At 45.9% G+C, this 22,538-nt stretch overlaps 2 protein-coding genes across 3 annotated transcripts; both read left to right on the top strand.

Annotated features, from left to right (window-relative positions):
* The first annotated feature begins 13,670 nt into the window (after positions 1–13,670).
* LOC123071746 (putative metallophosphoesterase At3g03305) lies at positions 13,671–17,596 on the top strand. Its single transcript, XM_044495332.1, has 4 exons — positions 13,671–14,023; positions 15,076–15,317; positions 15,459–17,036; positions 17,131–17,596. The coding sequence occupies exons 1-4, from the start codon at positions 13,759–13,761 to the stop codon at positions 17,245–17,247; spliced, it is 2,202 nt and encodes a 733-aa protein (XP_044351267.1). The 5' UTR covers positions 13,671–13,758; the 3' UTR covers positions 17,248–17,596.
* A 795-nt stretch (positions 17,597–18,391) lies between these two features.
* LOC123071744 (RAN GTPase-activating protein 2) lies at positions 18,392–21,932 on the top strand. 2 transcript variants are annotated; one of them, XM_044495330.1, is made up of 2 exons: positions 18,392–18,661; positions 19,922–21,932. In XM_044495330.1, exon 2 carries the CDS (start codon positions 19,953–19,955, stop codon positions 21,615–21,617), a length of 1,665 nt encoding a protein of 554 aa, XP_044351265.1. In that variant the 5' UTR covers positions 18,392–18,661; positions 19,922–19,952; the 3' UTR covers positions 21,618–21,932. The 2 variants fall into 2 exon arrangements, with proteins under 2 accessions (XP_044351265.1, XP_044351266.1); XM_044495331.1 differs by having other exon boundaries at positions 18,407–18,661; positions 19,925–21,932.
* The last annotated feature ends 606 nt before the right edge of the window (positions 21,933–22,538 follow it).

The raw sequence follows: 22,538 nt of genomic DNA, 5'->3' as shown, positions 1-22,538 counted from the left end.
TCACATCATTAGGAGAATGATGTGATTGACATGACCCATTCCGTTAGCCTAGCACTTGATCGTTTAGTATGTTGCTATTGCTTTCTTCATAACTTATACATGTTCCTGTAACTATGAGATTGTGCAACTCCCGTTTACCGAAAGAACACTTTGTGTGCTACCAAACATCACAATGTAACTGGGTGATTATAAAGGTGCTCTACAGGTGTTTCCGAAGGTACATGTTGGGTTGGCATAATTCGAGATTAGGTTTTGTCACTCCGATTGTCGGAGAGGTATCTCTGGGCCCTCTCGGTAATACTCATCACCTAAGCCTTGCAAGCATTGTAACTAATGAGTTAGATATAAGATGATGTGTTACAGAACGAGTAAAGAGACTTGCCGGTAATGAGATTGAACTAGGTATTGGATACCGACTATCAAATCTCGGGCAAGTAACATACCGATGACAAAGGGAACAACGTATGTTGTTATGCGGTTTGACCGATAAAGATCTTCGTAGAATATGTAGGAACCAATATGGGCATCCAGGTTCCTCTATTGGTTATTGACCGAGAATGGTTCTAGGTCATGTCTACATAGTTCTCGAACCCGTAGGGTCCGCACGCTTAACGTTACGATGACAGTTTTATTATGAGTTTATAAGTTTTGATGTACCGAAGTTTGTTCGGAGTCCCGGATGTGATCACGGACATGACGAGGAGTCTCGAAATGGTCGAGACATAAAGATTGATATATTGGAAGCCTATGTTTGGACATCGGAAAGGTTCCGGGTGAAATCGGGATTTTACCGGAACACCGAGGGGTTACCGGAACCCTCCCGGGGGTTAATGGGCCTTAGTGGGCCATGAGGGAGAAGAGGAGGGCCGGCCAGGGCAGGCCGCGCCCCCCTCCCCCCTAGTCCGAATAGGACAAGGAAGGGGGGGCGGCGCCCCCCTTTCCTCTTTCCCCTCCCACCTTTCCTTCTCCACCAAGGCAAGAGGGGGGAGTCCTACTCCGGGTGGGAGTAGGACTCCTCCAGGCGCACCCCAAGGGGGCCGGCCGCACCTCCCCCTCCCTCCTTTATATACGGGGGCAGGGGGGCACCCCATAACACACAAGTTGATCTACGGATCGTTCCTTAGCCGTGTGCGGTGCCCCCCTCCACCATATTCCACCTCGGTCATATCGTCGCGGAGTTTAGGCGAAGCCCTGCGCCGGTAGAACATCATCATCGTCACCACGCCGTCGTGCTGACGGAACTCTTCCCCGAAGCTTTGCTGGATCGAAGCCCGGGGATCGTCATCGAGCTGAACGTGTGCTGAACTCGGAGGTGCCGTACGTTCGGTGCTTGGATCGGTCGGATCATGAAGACGTACGACTACATCAACCGCGTTGTCATAACGCTTCCGCTTACGGTCTACGAGGGTACGTGGACGAACACTCTCCCCTCTCGTTGCTATGCCATCACCATGATCTTGCGTGTGCGTAGGATTTTTTTTGAAATTACTGCGTTCCCCAACAGTGGCATCCGAGCCTAGGTTTTATGCGTTGATGTTATATGCACGAGTAGAACACAAGTGAGTTGTGGGCGATACAAGTCATACTGCTTACCAGCATGTCATACTTTGGTTCGGCGGTATTGTGAGATGAAGCGGCCCGGACCGACATTACGCGTACGCTTACGCGAGACTGGTTTCACCGTTACGAGCATTCATGCTTAAAGGTGGTTGGCGGATGTCTGTCTCTCTCACTTTAGCTGAATCGAGTGTGGCTACGCCCGGTCCTTGCGAAGGTTAAAACAGCACCAACTTGACAAACTATCGTTGTGGTTTTTTGATGCGTAGGTAAGAACGGTTCTTGCTAAAGCCCGTAGCAGCCACGTAAAATTTGCAACAACAAAGTAGAGGACGTCTAACTTGTTTTTGCAGGGCATGTTGTGATGTGATATGGTCAAGACGTGATGCTATATTTTATTGTATGCGATGATCATGTTTTGTAACCGAGTTATCGGCAACTGGCAGGAGCCATATGGTTGTCGCTTTATTGTATGAAATGCAAACGCCCTGTAATTGCTTTACTTTATCACTAAGCGGTAGCGATAGTCGTAGAAGCAATAGATGGCGTAACGACAATGATGCTACGATGGAGATCAAGGTGTCGCGCCGGTGACGATGGTGATCACGACGGTGCTTCGAAGATGGAGATCACAAGCACAAGATGATGATGGCCATATCATATCACTTATATTGATTGCATGTGATGTTTATCCTTTATGCATCTTATCTTGCTTTGATTGACGGTGGCATTTTAAGATGATCTCTCACTAAAATTATCAAGAAGTGTTCTTCCTGAGTATGCACCGTTGCCAAAGTTCGTCGTGCCCAGACACCACGTGATGATCGGGTGTGATAAGCTCTACGTCCATCTACAACGGGTGCAAGACAGTTTTGCACACGCAGAATACTCAGGTTAAACTTGACGAGCCTAGCATATGCAGATATGGCCTCGGAACACGGAGACCGAAAGGTCGAGTGTGAATCATATAGTAGATATGATCAACATAGTGATGTTCACCATTGAAAACTACTCCATCTCACGTGATGATCGGTTATGGTTTAGTTGATTTGGATCACGTGATCACTTAGATGACTAGAGAGATGTCTGTCTAAGTGGGAGTTCTTAAGTAATATGATTAATTGAACTTAAATTTATCATGAACTTAGTCCTGGTAGTATTTTGCAAATTATGTTGTAGATCAATAGCTTGCGTTGTTGCTTTCATATGTTTATTTCGATATGTTCCTAGAGAAAATTGTGTTGAAAGATGTTAGTAGCAATGATGTGGATTGGATCCGTGATCTGAGGTTTATCCTCATTGCTGCACAGAAGAATTATGTCCTTGATGCACCGCTAGGTGACAAACCTATTGTAGGAGCAGATGCAGACGTTATGAACGTTTGGCTAGCTCAATATGATGACTACTTGATAGTTTTGTGCACCATGCTTATGGCTTAGAATCGGGACTTCAAAAACGTTTTGAACGTCATGGATCATATGAGATGTTCCAGAAATTGAAGTTAATATTTCAAGCAAATACCCGAGTTGAGAGATATGAAGTCTCCAACAAGTTCTATTGCTAAAAGATGGAGGAGAATCGCTCAACTAGTGAGCATGTGCTCAGATTGTCTGAGTACTTCAATCGCTTGAATCAAGTGGGAGTTAATCTTCCAGATAAGATAGTGATTGACAGAATTCTCTAGTCACCATCACCAAGTTAGTAGAACTTTGTGATGAACTGTAGTATGCAAGGGATGACGAAAACGATTCCGAGCTCTTCGTGATGTTTAAATCAACGAAGGTAGAAATCAAGAAAGAGCATCAAGTGTTGATGATTGACAAGACCACTAGTTTCAAGAAAAGGGCAAAGGGAAAGAAAGGGAACTTCAAGTAGAATGACAAGCAAGTTGTCAGTCCCGCGAAGAAGCCCAAAGCTGGACCAAAGCCTGAAACTGAGTGATTATACTGCAAAGGAAATGGTCACTAGAAGCGGAAATGCCTTGAATATTTGGTGGATAAGAAGGATGGCAAAGTGAACAAGGGTATATTTGATATACATGTTATTGATGTGTGCCTTACTAGTGTTTATAGTAACCCCTGAGTATTTGATATTTGTTTGGTTGCTAAGATTAGTAACTCGAAACAGGAGTTACAGAATAAACAGAAACTAATTGAGGGTGATGTGACGATGTGTGTTGGAAGTGGTTCCAAGATTGATATGATCATCATCGCACACTCCCTATACTTTCGGAATTAGTGTTGAACCTAAATAAATGTTATTTGGTGTTTGCGTTGAGCATGAATATGATTTGATCATGTTTATTGCAATACGGTTATTCATTTAAAGTCAGAGAATAATTGTTGTTCTGTTTACATGAATAAGACCTTCGATGGTCATACACCCAATGAACATAGTTTGTTGGATCTCGATCGTAGTGATACACATATTCATAATATTGACGCCAAAAGATGAAAAGTTAATAATGATAGTGCAACTTATTTGTGGCACTGCCGTTTGGGTCATATCGGTGTAAAGCGCATGAAGAAACTCCATAAAGATGGATTTTCGGAATCACTTGGTTATGAATCATTTGATGCTTGCGAACCGTGCCTTTTGGGCAAGATGACTAAAACTCCGTTCTCCGGAACAATGGAACGAGCTACTGACTTATTGGAAATAATACATACCGATGTATGCGATCTGATGAGTGTTAAGGCTCGTGGCAAGTATCATTATTTTCTAACCTTCACAAATGATCTGAGCAGATATGGGTATATCTACTTGATGAAACATAAGTCTGAAATAGTTGAAAAGTTCAAAGAATTTCAGAGTGAAGTGGAAAAATCATTGTAACAAGAAAAATAAAGTTTCTACGATCTGATCGTGGAGACGAATATTTGAGTTATGAGTTTGGTCTTCATTTGAAACAATGTGAAATAGTTTCGCAACTCACGCCATCTGGAACACCACAATGTAATGGTGTGTCCGGACGTCGTAATCGTACTTTACTAGATATGGTGCGATCTATGATGTCTCTTATCGGTTTACCACTATCGTTTTGGGGTTATGCATTAGAGACAGATACATTCACTTTAAATAGGGCACCATCAAAATCTGTTGAGACGACGCCTTATGAACTGTGATTTGGCAAGAAACCAAAGTTGTCGTTTCTTAAAGTTTGGGGCTGCGATGCTTATGTGAAGAAACTTCAACCAGATAAGCTCGAACCCAAATCGGAGAAGTGCGTCTTCATAGAATACCCAAAGGTAACTATTGGGTACACCTTCTATCACAGATCCGAAGGCAAGTTATTCGTTGCTAAGATGGATCCTTTCTAGAGAAGAAGTTTCTCTCGAAGAAGTGAGTGGGAGGAAAGTAGAACTTGATAAGGTAATTGTACCTTCTCCCTTATTGGAAAGTAGTTCATCACAGAAATCAGTTCCAGTGATTCCTACACCAATTAGTGAGGAAGTTAATGATGATGATCATGAAACTTCAGATCAAGTTGCTACCAAACCTCGTAGGTCTTCCAGAGTAAGATCCGCACCAGAGTGGTACGGCAATCATGTTCTGGAAGTCATGTTACTAGACCATGATGAACCTACGAACTATGAGGAAGCGATGATGAGCCCAGATTCCGTGAAATGGCATGAGGCCATAAAATCTGAGATATGATCCATGTATAAGAACAAAGTACAAACTTTGATTGACTTGCTCAATGATCAGCAAGCCATGTTAAATAAATGGATTTTCAAGAGGAAGACGGACACTGATAGTAGTGTTACTATCTACTAAGCTTGACTTGTTGCGAAATATTTTCAACAAGTTCAAGGTGTTAAATACGATGAGATTTTCTCACTCGTATCGAAGCTTAAGTCTGACTGAATCATGTTAGCAATTGCCACATTTTATGAAATCTGGCAAATGGATGTCAAAACTGCATTCCTTAATGGATTTATTAAAGAAGAGTTGTATATGATGCAACCAGAAAGTTTTTGTCAATCCTAAAGATGCTAACAAAGTGTGCAAGCTCCAGGAATCCATCAATGGACTGGTGCAAGCATCTCGGAGTTGGAATATACGTTTTGATGAGTTGATCAAAGCATTTGGTTTTATACAGACTTTTGGAAAGAACTGTATTTACAAGAAAGTGAGTGGGAGCACTACAGCATTTCTGATAAGTATATGTGAATGACATATTATTAATTGGAAATGATGTAGAATTTTCTGGAAAGCATAAAGGAGTGTTTGAAAGGAGCTTTTTCAAAGAAAGACCTCGGTGAAGCTGCTTACACATTGAGCATCAAGATCTATATAGATAGATCAAGACGCTTGATAAGATTTTTCAATGAGTACATACCTTGATAAATTTTTGAAATAGTTCAAAATGGAACAGTCAAAGAAGGAGTTCTTGCCTGTGTTACAAGGTGTGAAGTTGAGTAAGACTCAAGACCCGACCATTGCAGAAAATAGAAAGAGAATGAAAAGTCATTCCCTATGCCTCAGTCATAGGTTCTATAAAGTATGCTATGCCATGCTATGGACCAGACCTATTGTATACTCTGCCCTGGTTTGGCAAGGGAGTACAATAGTGATCTAGGAGTAGATCACTGGACATTGGTCAAAATTATCCTAAGTAGAATAAGGATATGTTTCTCGATTATGGAGGTGATAAAAGAGTTCATCGTAAAGAGTTACATCGAAGCAAGCTTTTACACCGATCCAGATGGCTCTAAGTCTCAATCTGGATACATATTGAAAGTGGGAGCAATTAGCTAGAGTAGCTCCATGCAAAGCATTGTAGACATAGAATAGTTGCAAAATACATACGACTCTGTAATATGACAGACCCGTTGACTAAACTTCTCTCACGAGCAAAACATGATCATACCTTAGTACTCTTTTGGGTGTTAATCACATAGCGATGTGAACTAGATTATTGACTCTAGTAAACCCTTCGGGTGTTGATCACATGATGATGTGAACTATGGGTATTAATCACATGCAGATGTGAATATTGGTGTTAAATCACATAGCGATGTGAACTAGATTATTGACTCTAGTGCAAGTGGGAGACTGAAGGAAATATACCCTAGAGGCAATAATAAAGTTATTATTTATTTCCTTATTCCATGATAAATGTTTATTATTCATGCTAGAATTGTATTAACCGGAAACATAATACATGTGTGAATACATAGACAAACATAGTGTCACTAGTATGCCTCTACTTGACTAGCTCGTGAATCAAAGATGGTTAAGTTTCCTAGCCATGGACAAAAGAGTTGTCATTTGATTAACGGGATCACATCATTAGGAGAATGATGTGATTGACATGACCCATTCCGTTAGCCTAGCACTTGATCGTTTAGTATGTTGCTATTGCTTTCTTCATAACTTATACATGTTCCTATAACTATGAGATTGTGCAACTCCCGTTTACCGGAAGAACACTTTGTGTGCTACCAAACGTCACAACGTAACTGGGTGATTATAAAGGTGCTCTACATGTGTTTCCGAAGGTACATGTTGGGTTGGCATAATTCAAGATTAGGTTTTGTCACTCCGATTGTCGGAGAGGTATCTCTGGGCCCTCTCGGTAATACTCATCACCTAAGCCTTGCAAGCATTGTAACTAATGAGTTAGATATAAGATGATGTGTTACAGAATGAGTAAAGAGACTTGCCAGTAACGAGATTGAACTAGGTATTGGATACCGACGATCAAATCTCGGGCAAGTAACATACCGATGACAAAGGGAACAACGTATGTTGTTATGCGGTTTGACCGATAAAGATCTTCGTAGAATATGTAGGAACCAATATGGGCATCCAGGTTCCGCTATTGGTTATTGACCGAGAATGGTTCTAGGTCATGTCTACATAGTTCTCGAACCCGTAGGGTCCGCACGCTTAACGTTACGATGACAATTTTATTGTGAGTTTATAAGTTTTGATGTACAAAAGTTTGTTCGGAGTCCCGGATGTGATCACGGACATGACGAGGAGTCTCGAAATGGTCGAGACATAAAGATTGATATATTGGAAGCCTATGTTTGGACATCGAAAAGGTTCCGGGTGAAATCGGGATTTTACCGGAACACCGGGGGGTTACCGGAACCCTCCCGGGGGTTAATGGGCCTTAGTGGGCCATGAGGGAGAAGAGGAGGGCCGGCCAGGGCAGGCCGCGCGCCCCCTCCCCCCTAGTCCGAATAGGACAAGGAAGGGGGGGGGGGGCTTTCCTCTTTCCCCTCCCCCCTTTCCTTCTCCACCAAGGCAAGAGGGGGGAGTCCTACTCCCGGTGGGAGTAGGACTCCTCCAGGCGCACCCCAAGGGGGCCGGCCGCACCTCCCCCTCCCTCCTTTATATACGGGGGCAGGGGGCACCCCATAACACACAAGTTGATCTACGGATCGTTCCTTAGCCGTGTGCGGTGCCCCCCTCCACCATATTCCACCTCGGTCATATCGTCGCGGAGTTTAGGCGAAGCCCTGCGCCGGTAGAACATCATCATCGTCACCACGCCGTCGTGCTGACGGAACTCTTCCCCGAAGCTTTGCTGGATCGAAGCCCGGGGATCGTCATCGAGCTGAACGTGTGTTGAACTCGGAGGTGTCGTACGTTCGGTGCTTGGATCGGTCGGATCATGAAGACGTACGACTACATCAACCGCGTTGTCATAACGCTTCCGCTTACGGTCTACGAGGGTACGTGGACGAACACTCTCCCCTCTCGTTGCTATGCCATCACCATGATCTTGCGTGTGCGTAGGATTTTTTTTTGAAATTACTGCGTTCCCCAACAGTGGCATCCGAGCCTAGGTTTTATGCGTTGATGTTATATGCACGAGTAGAACACAAGTGAGTTGTGGGCGATACAAGTCATACTGCTTACCAGCATGTCATACTTTGGTTCGGCGGTATTGTGAGCCTAGGTTTTATACTGTTGTACGCGAGACTGGTTTCACCGTTACGAGCACTCGTGCTTAAAGGTGGCTGGCGGATGTCTGTCTCTCTCGTGTACGTAGGAATTTTTTTTAAAATTACTGCATTCCCCAACAGACAATGCATTTAATGCAAGGTTTACAAGCCTCCAACAGACTATGTCCCATAGGGGATGATGATGAAAAATTGCAAGCCAGTTCACAACACCCCAGGCGGTAAGGGGCGTCAAGTACTTTTGCCTTTGGCCGCACCATAGGCGGCATATCTACACCAACTTTATGCCACTGGCTAGTGGGGCCTAGTGAGCTGTGGGCAACAAGGTAGTGTGCTTCCCAGGAAATTGTCCTTGCCTGCCATCCACTAGCATTACGACGCCCTACCAAGCCTGCATGGGTCATGCAAGTTGCATCCCCGGTCTTATATAAGGGAAGGACTGAGGCCATGCATGGGAGGAAGATTGAGGAATTCAGCTAAGGGGAGAGAGAGAGAGAGAGAGAGAGAGAGAGAGAGAGAGAGAGAGAGAGAGAGAGAGAGAGAGAGAGAGAGAGAGAGAGAGAGAGAGAGAGAGAGAGAGAGAGATCTTAGCCCATCATCTTGTAACAAATCATATAGACCAACATATCAACAACAAAGTAGAATGTAGGATATTACACCTCGTGGTGGCCTGAACCTGGGTAAAAATCTTGTCTTTGGTTGATCATCGAAAAAGAATATCTGTGGTATTTTTAACCCCTGGACGAACAAAATAGGGGGACATCTCTGGTCTCCGATATCACCGTCGACGGCCTCATGTTGCAGCACCACTGGCATAGATCAACGCCCCTACATCAGCAACAATAGCCTTGGTGTGCGGCGGTCTAAGACGAGCAGCAGGGACACAACCCAATCAACACGCGGTCGGACATACACAATGCCTGCAGTACGTGACGATGGCCGATGGGCTAGAAGCAGGTTGTGATGAGGGTCAGTACACTGCAAACATGCATAAGGAGAGATGTTCTGGCGACGGCGGCTTTGGGAAGAAAACGTGTGGCGGGAGATAAGGCTAGGTGCACGTTTCGATATGGATGTGGTAGGAGGACACGAGGGGATGTGAGACCTCAGAACGCATGGCGTTGTGGAGGGCTACTGACAGGATGACCAGATCGGCCGCCCGATGAATACCATACTTTAAAAGAGGTGATGGATGGTATTTTGAAGGGAGTAATCCGCTTTAAAGAAACCACATTTATCTCTGGTCTCTATTTAAAACAAACGGGATTCTAAATCTCAGTTGACTGGTCTCTTAAAACAAACGGGATTCTAAATCTCAGTTGACCGAGACGTAACCAAGTCTTGAGACGTAACCAAGTCTTGAGACTTGGTTAAGTCTCAGCTGACTAAGAACTAGCCATGTCCTAAAACAAATACTCCATTTGTAGATAGTGAACGATCGCTCAACAATGATACCACGTCAAATGAAGCACATATCCCCAGGGACCACAGATTTTTACTTGTTTTCCTTTTTTTTGTCTTGTTATACGAAATTCAGTGTTCATGCTGGCAACTTCAGATGTCAATGATTTGACACTAACATCATGTAAGATTTTGTTCGATTTCATGATTTCACAAACAATTACCTTTGTTTTCTATGTTAGGCAATACCCTTCCGCTCACTATATAACAGCTACTGTAGGTATATATTTGGGATTTAAGTCGTTCTTTATTTTCCTCGTTGTTATTCTACAAATTCAGCGCTCCCTCCATGAGCGATAAGTAATATGGATCGGAGGGATTACCATTTTGGTATATTCATTGATGTAAGATCTGACAGGGGTCAGCGTTCTAAAAAGCTCTACATTTCATAATATAGTGCATATAGATTATTATTTTGAAGTTAAACTTTGCAAATTTTGATCAAGTTTGTGGGGTAAAGTTACACATCACTCAACTGTGACTGCAAAATTACATGGATTTCATAGCTGTCATTGACTGTAAATTAGAGTGGTGTTGAATTTGATTTCAGTCGATTGCCAAACGACTAGGTAATTATACAATTGTATACACACAACAAATTAAACGACGGGGTAATAGGACGAATTCGCTGTTAATTTTAAAAGTCGGGCTGAAGAGCATGTGCGACATCGTCCTGGCTTGGCATCTCATAGAAGCGAACCTTGTGGTTGACAACCCGGAGCTTATTACCGGCAGCAGAGGCGAGGACCTGCAGGGCCGTCAACAAGATGGCGCGGCGCAGGGGCGCCCGGCGGCCGAATCCGATGATCCATGAGATGCAAAACTTTCCATTCCCAAGATAGATCACGGTTGCTTCTTCTGGGTAGAAGCCGAAAGGGGTGCCGGACGGAGGGCACCGTGGCCGCGTCTCCTCCCACACGTACCGGACCGCCGGAGGGGACTGCTGCATGTCGCAGGCACACAGGCAGTTCTCCTTGGGACACAGGCCGAAGCAGAGGCCGCCGAGCTCGGGGACGACGAGGCCGCGACCCTGGAAGGGCAGCTCCCAGTCGCCCTCCTTGCGCCACGCGCACCGTGCGGTGTCGAAAGTGCAGGTGCCCATCCCCTGTGCCGAGACCCACAGCCGCGTTCCGGCGGCGAGGTAGGCCGTGACCCGCGGACAGCCCAAGTCCAGGGAGCGGTAGCCGGGCGGGGGGTCGGGGAGGGCACGCCAGGGCTCCTGCCGGCGGCGCCTCCCAGGGCCAGGGAGGGGTAACGTCTCGAGGCAGGCCGGCTCCGCCAGGTCGTGCATGAATCGGTTGAGCGCGTACAGGCGGTGCCCCAGCGGGATCAGATGGGTGCGACCGCGCAAGCTCTGCAGCTCCGGCCCCGCCGACAGCGCGCCGGACCGCGACATCATGAAGGTGTTGCCGTTGCTGGAGGCGCCCGCTATGGTGGTGCCGACGAGCGCGAAATCGATGCGCTCTGGCATGTCGACGGACGTCCTGTACCGCGCCACGGGGGCCGGCAGGCTGCGCAGCGACCCGCAAGCCCTCGCCGCTGCAGTAGCCCTGGCCCTCGCCGATGATTTGTTGGGGACTGAGCCGGAATCAGGGTAGAACAGGCCTTTGACGTCGACCTCCACGAAATTATACTGGTGCTCAAGGCCGCGGATCTCCACGACTAGAAGAAGACGATTCTGCTCCACGGCGCCCGCCATATTCTTGCCCTCGCTACACGGTTGGATCCGCTGCTGATTTTACTCGACGGTGCTCACCACGGTCGTTTGATCTCATAGAGGAATTCTTTGTCGATTACCCTTGATCAGACGTCTTCACCTTCCCACGAATCACGATTACCCTTGCCCCATTTATAGCCACGAGCCAACTTTCGGTTTCCCCTCCCCGCCGACCCAGCCCAGCACATAGGCACACCCGATTTCGGATTCACAAACTGCAATAAGGAGTGCCTTCCAAACAAGAGGCATACACTACCATACTGTTGAGACTCTTTATTTGGCGCCTCCAGCGCGCGTACACAAGGTAGCTGCTGGTTTCTGGAGAAATAGACACCGGTTTTCTAGAAAAAAAAAGGAATTTTAAGAGTCGCGAGTTTGAAAAAAATATAGGGATTTGAAAAATGACCATTTTAAAAAAGGTTCATGGATTTGAAAAAAATGTTCGCAAAATTCAAAAATTCTTTGTGGATTTAAAACAGTTCATGGATTTAAAAACACTTCACGGGTTCAAAAAGAAAGTTCACAAATTTGAAAAGTTGATAAAACTGAGGAAAGTTTTGCAAAAATGGGAAAACTTCATGAATTTGAAAAAAAAACTTTCAGATTTGAAAAGTTCATAAAAATGAAAAAATGTCACCAATTTGAAAATAGTTCGTGAGAAATGATAAAGTTCACAAACATTAGGTTCACGAATTTTGAGGGAAAGAAATTCAAAATTTGACAAAAAAATCACAAGATTGAAAAAAATACACGGTTTTGGAAAATATTATGAATTCAAAAAAAAGTTCATACATTTGAAAAATATATATAAAAAGAAAGTAAAAAAAGAAAAGATAAAATAAGAATAAAAAACAAACAAAAACTGGTTCGAAAAAACCCACAACCGAAAGAAAGAAATATAAACTGACCAAAAGCTTCACAAAACCGGGAGGGGAGGGCCGGCGTGAACGAATGAGAACAGAGGAGAGGAAAAGTGCTGGTCCGGCAAGACCAGAGGGATTTGGTGGAATTTGTGGTGGCTCTTGTCTATCGATCCGGCGTGGCGAACGTGCCTAAGCACGTCCGAGCCTCCCCATATGCGTCGTAGATATGGACTGGATATGGGGGTGCCGGTCAACCTGGACGTATAGGGCCGGTTTGAGGAGCTCGACTAGGTCACGATTTTGTGACTAGTCGCTGACCGGGTCGTCCTCCTGGACGTATATAGGACGTTTGAGAAGTCCAGCTATAGATGCTCTTGCATGCCATGATGGGGTGTTCGTCGTGTTGCCTTAGGGAGCGAACGTCGTCAACCTGTCTTCCTTCCCGATTGTTCCCCTATGTCTGACACCTCATCACTTTCTATACCCTTGCTACCTTGTCTCGTCTATCGTTGTCTCTCATGTGTCCTTCCTCTCTGGCTCTAACACTTCCCACTCATTACCATTCACGGTATATTTATTATTGCCGTCAATTGTCACTAGTCACATCAGCACGCTCGTATAACCTGCGTAGCCATTGATTATCCTTCATGCAGTACGGCTCATGTAATTATATGGGTTTAGTTTGGATAGTCCATAATAATTTCATCTTTGCATGCTCATATATTTGTATCAGAGAAAAAGCCTCTTTGATTCACATGTATTTTGAACATAGAAAATAGAAAAAAAACACATGAATAGCTATAGGATATCATGACATATTGAATACTACTCTCTCCTGAAGTTGAGATCCTTATTTTGGGACGGAGGGAATATAAAAGTATCTTCCAAAATTCAGAATAGCTAGAATCTTCCAGAATTCTTTTCTAAATCCTTCGAATCAAATACTTCTAAAATTTCCTGTAGAACTTGAGTGCTTCAAAGTTTCTAGTCCCTCCGTTCCATAATACAAAAGCGTTTTTGACACAAAAATGCTCTTATATTATGGGACGGAGGGAGTATAATCAAAGACTCACAAGAGAGGAAATTGCAAAGACGTACTTTCTTGTACCCTTGCTTGAGGGCGAATTCGGGCATACGCAAACGTCTTCTGCTGTTCCCTCTGGTCATTGAAAGCGTAAACTGCAGCCTCTTCGTCCTGCTCCCCTCCTCGGGCCCTCGTCTGCGGCTCTGCGCCTTCGCCATGGGTCCGCACGGAAACCGGCTGCTCCCCGTTCTCCTGGCCCTCGTCGCCGCAGCGGGGCCCGCGCCGTCGTCCGTCGCCGGTGACGACAGGGCGGTGGCGGAGGTCTCCGGCGCGCCGGAGGGGGTCGTGTGGGTGGCCCAGCTCTCGGATCTCCACTTCAGCGTGCACCACCCGGAGCGCGCCTACGACTTCCGGCGATACGTCGGCCCGGCGCTCGCCATGGTCAACCCCGACCTCGTCTTCATCACCGGCGACCTCACCGGTGCGCTGTACATATCCCCCCTCTATCGCCCCCTTCCCGTTCCTTCCTTTCTGTTGATCCTTCGCCGTGTTCGGGGTGAACAGATGATACGATGTTTAATCTAGCTGGAGTGGTTCTTTGATGTTCGGTACAACTTGGTTGATGCGTGCGGATAGTTCAGAAAGGATTCAGATACTACTGAGGTTTCAGTTTAAGCAAATGTGGTAGATGGATGAGTGGTTCGTCAAGGCACTGTAATTGTTGGTGCCTAGCCGCCTAGGAGCACAAACTTTTATCTAAAATATACTCCCTATTACATTTATGATTAGTACACTGCTAGAACCTTGTCGTGTATCGCATATCTACGATAGTATTCAACTGAACTTCAGTATTGCAATCACAATTTAAGGAGCTGCGTTGATAGTGAGATACAGCCTTAACAGTCGAGGCAGTTGGGTACTTTTCGGTTCATGCTAAAACCAGATAGGTTGAAAATTTAAGTACTGAATTCACAGTTTAAGTACTCCCTCCGTCTCAAAATAAGTGTCTCAACTTTACTACAACTTTGTACTAAAGTTAGTACATAGTTGAGACACGACGGAGGGAGTAGAATCTAGCATCAGACCTGTTACAAACCAACATGAACTGTAACCGAGGCGACTAAGTAATAAAGGCCTAAAGTTTGAAGTTGCAAAAATCGGACATAGAACCACAATCAAAATAGTCATTTGTTGTCAGTTGTCATGGACTCTTTTAATATCACATGTATTAAGGCGTGGACTACTGACGAACTTAAAATAACTACCACATGATCGGAATCTTTTACTTGAATAAACATCTGCTTTGCTTTTCTGGTTCCAATTTGTTCACTTGTAACTAGGCAGTTGCAATCAGCACTACAGCTGATCTTCACCACCCTCTAAACCTCAACCAACTAACCACTTTCTAATTTGGGAAGACGTGAAACCAGCTGCATTCATTTCGAAAGGTGTCCATATACCAAATAGTTTATAAATGAATAAATGATTATGTATTGGGATTTATCTCAAGTACTATTTTTATTTTGTGATTAGAGGGGAAAAGCAAAGATCTGCTTACAATGAAGCAAAATGAGGTGGAGTGGATGGAATATAGTAGTACGATGAAGGATGTCATTGAGAGTAGCAAGCTTCCAAGGAAAAAATTCTATGATCTGAGAGGAAACCATGATAGCTTTGGTGTACCTGTGTCTGGTGGGGACTATGACTTCTACGAGAAATATAGCATCAATGCTAACCTAAGACGACAGGGGCGCGTGCAAAGCATCACTTTGGAGGTCAGTGCTTCTTATATACATCCTATTGCTTATTATTTCTTTAGCGCCTTCTAGTTAAATTGTAGTGCGAATGATTAGTTTTGGTTGCATTTTTTGAATATGCTTGGCATAACATATGGTAGATTGTGGATGGATCTGCAGAACAATGGTCGGAAACATCTGTTTGTTGGCTTCGATAGCACAATGGAGATCGGACTTAGGGGCCCAACGAATTTATTTGGGCATCCAACTGACAAGCAGCTTATAGAACTGGACCAATCACTGTCGCAGTGGGACACTGACTTCAACAAGGCTCCAGTTACAAAAATTACAGTTGGGCACTTCCCGATGTCTTTCTCGGCATTAACAGAATCAGGAAAAAGTATCAAGGATGTCTTTCTGAAGCACTCATTAGCAGCATACTTGTGTGGACATCTTCACACAAGGTTTGGCAAGAATTTGAAGCGTTACTATCATCGAGCAACTCAGGAACCATCACTGTATGAACACTACTACCAATCTAACATGCACCAAGGCTATGCAATGCCGAGTGCTGAAGAGAACTGTTCTGAAGCAGCAGCACCTTTTGAGGAGTTCTGGGAGTGGGAGATTGGCGATTGGAAAAGGAGTAGAAGTATGAGGATATTAGCAATTGATGATGGATTTGTCTCCTTTACTGACATAGATTTCAGGTTAGGCTCAAAAAGTGTAATTATACTACCTACCTTCCCTCTGGACTCGAGATTTATGCAGAGAACATCTGCTCCTCGTGATTTCAAATGTCACACCATGGGAGCTTCAACTTTTGATACGGTGAGGGCGCTTGTATTCTCTCGACATGAGATAGTAACTGTCTTAGCAAAGATATATGACTCAAGACCAGGAAACCTTGAAGTGGTATTCGACAGCGAAATGAAAAGAGTGAGTGCCAATGATTCTAGAGGAGATATGTATTTGATTCCGTGGAACTGGAGAGCATTTGCAGATCCTTCTCCAGATCGGTACTGGCTGCAAATCGAAGCGATGGATATAACAGGTGACATTAGTGTCAGCCAGTTGAGGCCATTCTCTGTGAATGGGTTGTTTGCAGAAGTTAACTGGACATGGAAGGAGTTTTTCGTGATGGGCATCCAGTGGGCGTCGGTATATCACCCCGCACTGCAGTGTGTTCTTGCTCTGATTTTCACACTGCTTCTTGTGCCACGAGCTTCAGTAGTGCTACTTAAGGATCAACAATCTGTGTACACATATCTGCGTGCAGGCGGTAGTCAGTATACATCACTGAAGTATCTACTTGGTGGTTTTATCTGGCTTTTTGTTGAGCTGTCCAGGATGATTCTTGTGTGGTCTTTGCTGTTGGTGTATATAATCTATCTGTTGGTCTTCCCTTGGTTTTCTGGTCACCCTGTAACCGAGGATAGTAGCCTCGCATCCATGACATTCAGAGGTTGGGCTCTTAAAAATGGTATGAAAACTTTCCATGCCGGCACTCCAGACGTCATGGTCATCGTTCTACCTCACCTCTGTTTTGTGGTATTGCCTACGATTGTGATTCTTGCCGCGATGGCTGCCGAGAGGACTGCATTCCGAGAACACTACCTCTCACAGTCAGGAAAGAAGAAAGATGATCCCCACCAAAAGAGCAGGAGAGAGGTAGGGCATGATAGCTTGTGGAGCGGTCGCTGGATAAGGAAAATCTTCATCGCTTTCTGTTTGGTGGTTCTGTGGAAACACTGGAAGGTATTATTATTTCCTTTTAAAATCATGCAAATCTTCTGTGATGCGGTTTTATGCCTACTCTGAAGATACTGATGACGCCTTCACAATCTTGCAGCTGTGCAGAGCTCTTATGAAGGCCTATGCCATGGACCCTCTGCTCCATTCTCCGGTGCTCTTCTACTTCATACCGGCGCTCATGGCGTTTGCTGTCTACAGAACCTTGTCCATTTAGCTGTTTCAGGGCCCTGCTCGGAGCACCGTGCTATATTTCGGCAGAGTTGCAAAGGCACTGCAGACGAAGCACCGTGCTATATTTCGGCAGAGTTGCGAAGGCACTGCAGGCGGAGCACCTCGCGGCTGAAGATTTTATTGGCCGGGTCACTCGCTACTACTTTTTTGTTTGTTTCTTTTGGAGAGTAGATCTGTTAGACCATCTATCTAACATGCATAAAGACACTGTCAGCATTGTACTGGACATAATTTATACAGACTAAACGCGTCATTTCTTCAGAACTAGGGAGTTAAGAACTTATTAACACTGGGTGAAATTCTTTGAGCCCTTGCAATGAGCAACACCATTCCGTGTCCGATGTTTGGGATGGTAATGTCGTCCGACTCACCTCCCATGGAAGCTTTAGCATGCCTATGATGAGCAGTTTTTTTTCTTTTTTTTTGCTAGGTAGAATCAAGAAATCTCAGAAATGGATGTTGCACCCCTCTTTGTTCAGTCATTTGTACTCCCTTGTCAATTGTAGGGGGAATTATGCCCGTACACTCAGTTCAGCTGGAGAATGGAAATTCCTCCCATATTACAGGTTTTCTCCTCTGGCTATTGGCTGACAATCGTCTTTTGAGCAGGGGTAAACTGGCCAAACCCGACCTTCTCTGGATGTTACACTCTCAGGGATGAACTGCCAAAACGTCTTATGTATACTCCCTCTGTCTGGACATGTGTTAGATACGTCCGTTTGAGTGACAACTAATTCCGGACGGATGGCGTATGTGTTTTGACGCCTGTGCTTACATGGGAAAACCCGATCGTCACTTTTTGCCGTCGTGGTAATGAGACCAGGGGGAAATTTTGCCAAACAAAGCACTGAGTGAATGAAAGAAATCATCGCGCCACGTGCCTACGCGATAGACAATGATAGATCCGCCGCCCTGGCAACACCGCCGCAGGCAGGCAGAGTCCGCGCAGATTTGAATTTCGAAATCCAGATCGCCCCGGGCGCTCTCGCCTTTCTTTTTTTTACCCCACGCTCCCCAAACTCCTGTCGATCGTCCGGCCGAGCGTCGCCCCCCGCTCCTCGAACCCCCGGATCGGACGGCCACGGAGCCACCCCGCAGCCCGCAACCGTGTCCAGAAACCCTACGCCCCCACCCCCCGCACTACACAAACCCCACGCTCCGCCGGCCGCCGCATCTTCCTCTCCCAGTCGCTACCCCCTGACACCGCCCCCACCCAAGGCGATCTCCCGGCGAGCCGTCTCCACCCTCCCCGCCGCGCCTCGCCGCGCCGCCTCCGCCCCCGGTCGACGTCGCTGGCCTCGGGTGGAAGCGGCCGCCTCTAGCCCCGAGCCCGAAGCCGACGCCGCCGCGGCCGTCCCCCCTCCCCGAGTACACGCTCGCCGCCGTCTGGATCCAAGGTGAGGAAACGCGAGCACGGGTCTCCATGCCCTGTTCGCCCCGCGAATCCCCCCTAGACCCGCGACAAGATCGATGTGCCCCTCGCATCGCATCTCAGATCTGCTACCTCGTGATTTCGAAATAGATATCTGTGAATCTGCTTGTCCCGCCGCGCAGTTCCGTTGTTCTTCCTGATGGCACGGGCGTTGGGCGCTGTGATGCGTGTACGGCGTGCCTGCGTATGTGCTGTTTTGCGTCCTAGCTACTACGTAATGCAGTTGTCGGAACCAAGCTACCAATCTGTTTTGTTCTTCTTCTGCAACCTAGCGGAAGACAAGTAGTACGGTCCTGTCCCGCGTATGTACATGTACGGCTGGTTTGATTTCTGAGTACAGAGAGTACTACTTGCTTGCTCTTAGTTCTAACCTAAGTGGCCAATGTTGCTGGATTCTTAATTAGTTAGGTGTCAATTTAGGTGCATATTAGTACAGTACTAGTTATTTTCATTAGTCTGCTCAGTTATCTAAACCCTGGTAATCTGCTTTCGTTTTCATCATGCCAATCGACTCGAAAATTCCATGGACCAAATCTACCTGGCAGTGTGTTAATTATCTACATGATCGTTTCATCATTTTTAGCTAAAGCAGCATGTAATTGGATCCTTATTGTCAAACAGCATGTAAAGAATCTCTCAAGGCTTCAGTGCTATTCAGGACATTTATGCTCCACAGTTCAGACAGCTAGTTATAAAATGACTTTACTTCTTTCTCATAGCACACAGCCCACAGCTACTTTCCTGCTGACACACAGCTGAACCAAACACAGCCGTAGTAACATTACACATTAATTTTTTTCTTGTGTTTGGTTGAAGTCCTGTTATGTTGTACTCCCTCCGTCCAGAAATACTTGTCATCAAAATGAATCAAAGGGGATGTATCTAGATGTATATTAGTTCTAGATACATCCCTCTTTATCCATTTTGATGACAAGTATTTTCGGACGGAGGGAGTAACTGCCAGTTGTGTCATTGATTTCCTATGTAAAACGATCACTTTCAGCGAAATGCTTGTCTTTACCAATTGACGATGTTGTTTGTCAACTGTAGACTTAACTATGTTTTACTACTTGGTGTTTTGTTGTATCCTTGGTGATAGTAGTGTTGGGTACCCTCAGGGACAGGCCCTTCAATTGCTCCACTAATTTCATTGTTTACTTATTAATACTCCATTACTTCCTGTAATCTGGGATCATGCTAATTCCTACACTTGTTGATTTACCAGCAGGTTATTGTGTGAAGTGCCACGTGTCCACATGGCTTCAGCGGCGCAAGATTTCCAGCCCCGGACATTCTCCATCAAACTGTGGCCACCGAGTGAAAGCACTCGTCTGATGCTTGTAGAGAGGATGACCAAGAACCTGTCCTCTGAGTCAATCTTTTCTCGCAAGTATGGCCTTTTGGGCAAAGAAGAGGCCCATAAGAATGCCAAAAGGATTGAAGAGATGTGCTTTGCTTCTGCAGATGAGCATTTCAAGAAGGAGCCTGATGGTGATGGGAGTTCTGTTGTCCAGCTATATGCAAAAGAAACAAGCAAGCTGATGCTGGAAGTCCTCAAAAAAGGTCCGGGGACGACTGCGGAACCAGAAGCACCTGTTATTGATACACCTATTGAGCCTGCTGATACTGTGTTTGATATATCTGGTGGCAAGCGTGCTTTCATTGAGGCAGAAGAAGCAAAGGAACTTCTGAGTCCACTAACAGAACCAGGAAACTCATATAGCAGGATTTGCTTGAGCAACAGGAGCTTTGGTATTGGTGCTGCCAATGTTGCCGGGCCAATTCTTGAATCAATAAAATCTCAGCTCAAGGAGGTAGATATTTCAGATTTTGTTGCCGGAAGACCTGAGGATGAAGCCCTTGATGTGATGCGGATATTCTCCAAAGCTTTAGCAGGGTCTGTACTGAGATACCTCAACATCTCTGACAATGCTTTAGGCGAGAAGGGTGTGAGGGCATTCACAGAGCTGCTAAAATCACAGGGCAACCTGGAAGAACTATATGTGATGAACGATGGCATATCAGGGGAAGCTGCTAAGGCTCTGTCTGAGCTTATTCCTTCAACTGAGAAGCTTAAGGTTCTCCACTTCCACAACAATATGACTGGTGATGAAGGTGCTATGTTCATTGCTGAGATGGTCAAGCGTTCTCCAAATCTCGAGAGCTTTAGGTGCTCTGCAACAAGGATAGGATCTGATGGTGGAGTGGCATTGGCCGAGGCACTGGGGACATGCACTCGTCTGAAGAAGCTTGATATCAGGGACAACTTGTTTGGCGTTGAGGCAGGGGTGGCTCTCAGCGAAACGCTTCCAAAGCTTGGAGATCTTGTTGAGCTGTACCTCAGCGACCTCAACCTCGAGAACGAGGGCACCATAGCAATCGTGAATGTCCTCAAAGAGTCTGCACCTCAGCTGGAGATCCTTGAGATGGCAGGAAATGAGATAACCGCCGAGGCAGCCAAACCTCTGGCGGAATGCTTGACAGCAATGCAGTCGCTCAAGAAGCTGACCTTGGCTGAGAATGAGCTGAAGGATGCTGGGGCAGCGGCGGTCGCGAAGTCTCTGCAAGAGGGCCACCCAGATCTGAAGGAGCTTGACGTGAGCACCAATCTGTTTCAGAGGTCTGGAGCCCGCTGCTTTGCCCAGGCGGTCGCAAACAAGCCTGGGTTCGTGCTGCTGAACATGAACGCGAACTACATCCCTGAGGAAGGGATTGACGAGGTGAGGAAGATCCTGAAGGCAGGCGAGAACTCGGCGGACGTGCTTGGCCCGCTGGACGAGAACGAGCCCGAGGGGAACCCTGATGACGAGGACGAAGAAGAGGATGATGATGATGAGGCAAAGTATGGGGACGATAATGGGAAGGATGCTGGTCTCGGCTCGAAGCTGCAGGACCTGAAGGTTGAGGCGGAGGAGGACTAAGCCCCCCCCTGCTTTTTTGCTCCGGTTTCAGCTTATGAAATGTTTGCTGGACCGGCTGGAATTTCGCAGAATGATAAGAAACTCGTCGCTGTGGCCGGCTCAATTGTGTTTGAACCGAGCCGAGCAGCCTGTTTTGGTGTAGCCTGGCGCGGTTTGGTTTATCTGTAACTTTGGTTGGAACCTTTGTTTTTTTTTTCATGTTTTTAGCACTGTCCTGGTTCTCTGGTCGAGGTCGGGCCTGGACCCTTAAATCAAACTGTGATATGTTGGGAACCTATCTATATCCTGTGAGACCTCTCTTTCGAAGCTGTGATACATGTGGCGTGCATTTTTATTTCTTCTTGTTTCGGTGCTGCAGATTATGATTTACGTGCCGTGCTCTCCCCGAGCACACGCCTGAAGGCCTTGCTCTCCACAGCTTTTTCACCATCCACCTGGTTCAGCGAAGTTTCCCAGCGAAATGCAGAGACTCCCACACTCCATCATCAATCCATTTGTTCAAATACCCCGCATTGGCGAACGTACCAACCTACGAATAATAACTACCTTATCCAATCCCTTTAGCTGACGCATCAGTCGGTGCCTCATTTTCTCACTGCTGGTCGTTTCGTTCTCACTTGAATTGAAAACCGTTGCGCAATGGATCGTATCCTCCCACACTTTTCCCTTGGATTGGATAACAGCTTCCGTTTCAGTACCATTTTCTTGAAGGATTCTGCTTGCTCTTCGTGATGGGCTCTTCTCTGGTATTACATGAAGGATGGATCAAACAAACGATTCCCGATATCCGAGCATGTATCCAGTCCCTCCCCGTGCAAGAGAACCGTCAGTCAGATAAACAGATGGAAAGCACGACACGCGGCGTTTGCTCGCCTGCTCATCTCTCCCCCGTGAAAAAGCGCAGAGAGCAGTATATTATCT

Source organism: Triticum aestivum, chromosome 3B, assembly GCF_018294505.1.
Source record: "Triticum aestivum cultivar Chinese Spring chromosome 3B, IWGSC CS RefSeq v2.1, whole genome shotgun sequence".
NCBI lineage: Eukaryota > Viridiplantae > Streptophyta > Magnoliopsida > Poales > Poaceae > Triticum > Triticum aestivum.
The sequence above is the reverse complement of the archived record's forward strand: the minus strand, read 5'-3'. Positions and strand labels throughout refer to the sequence as shown.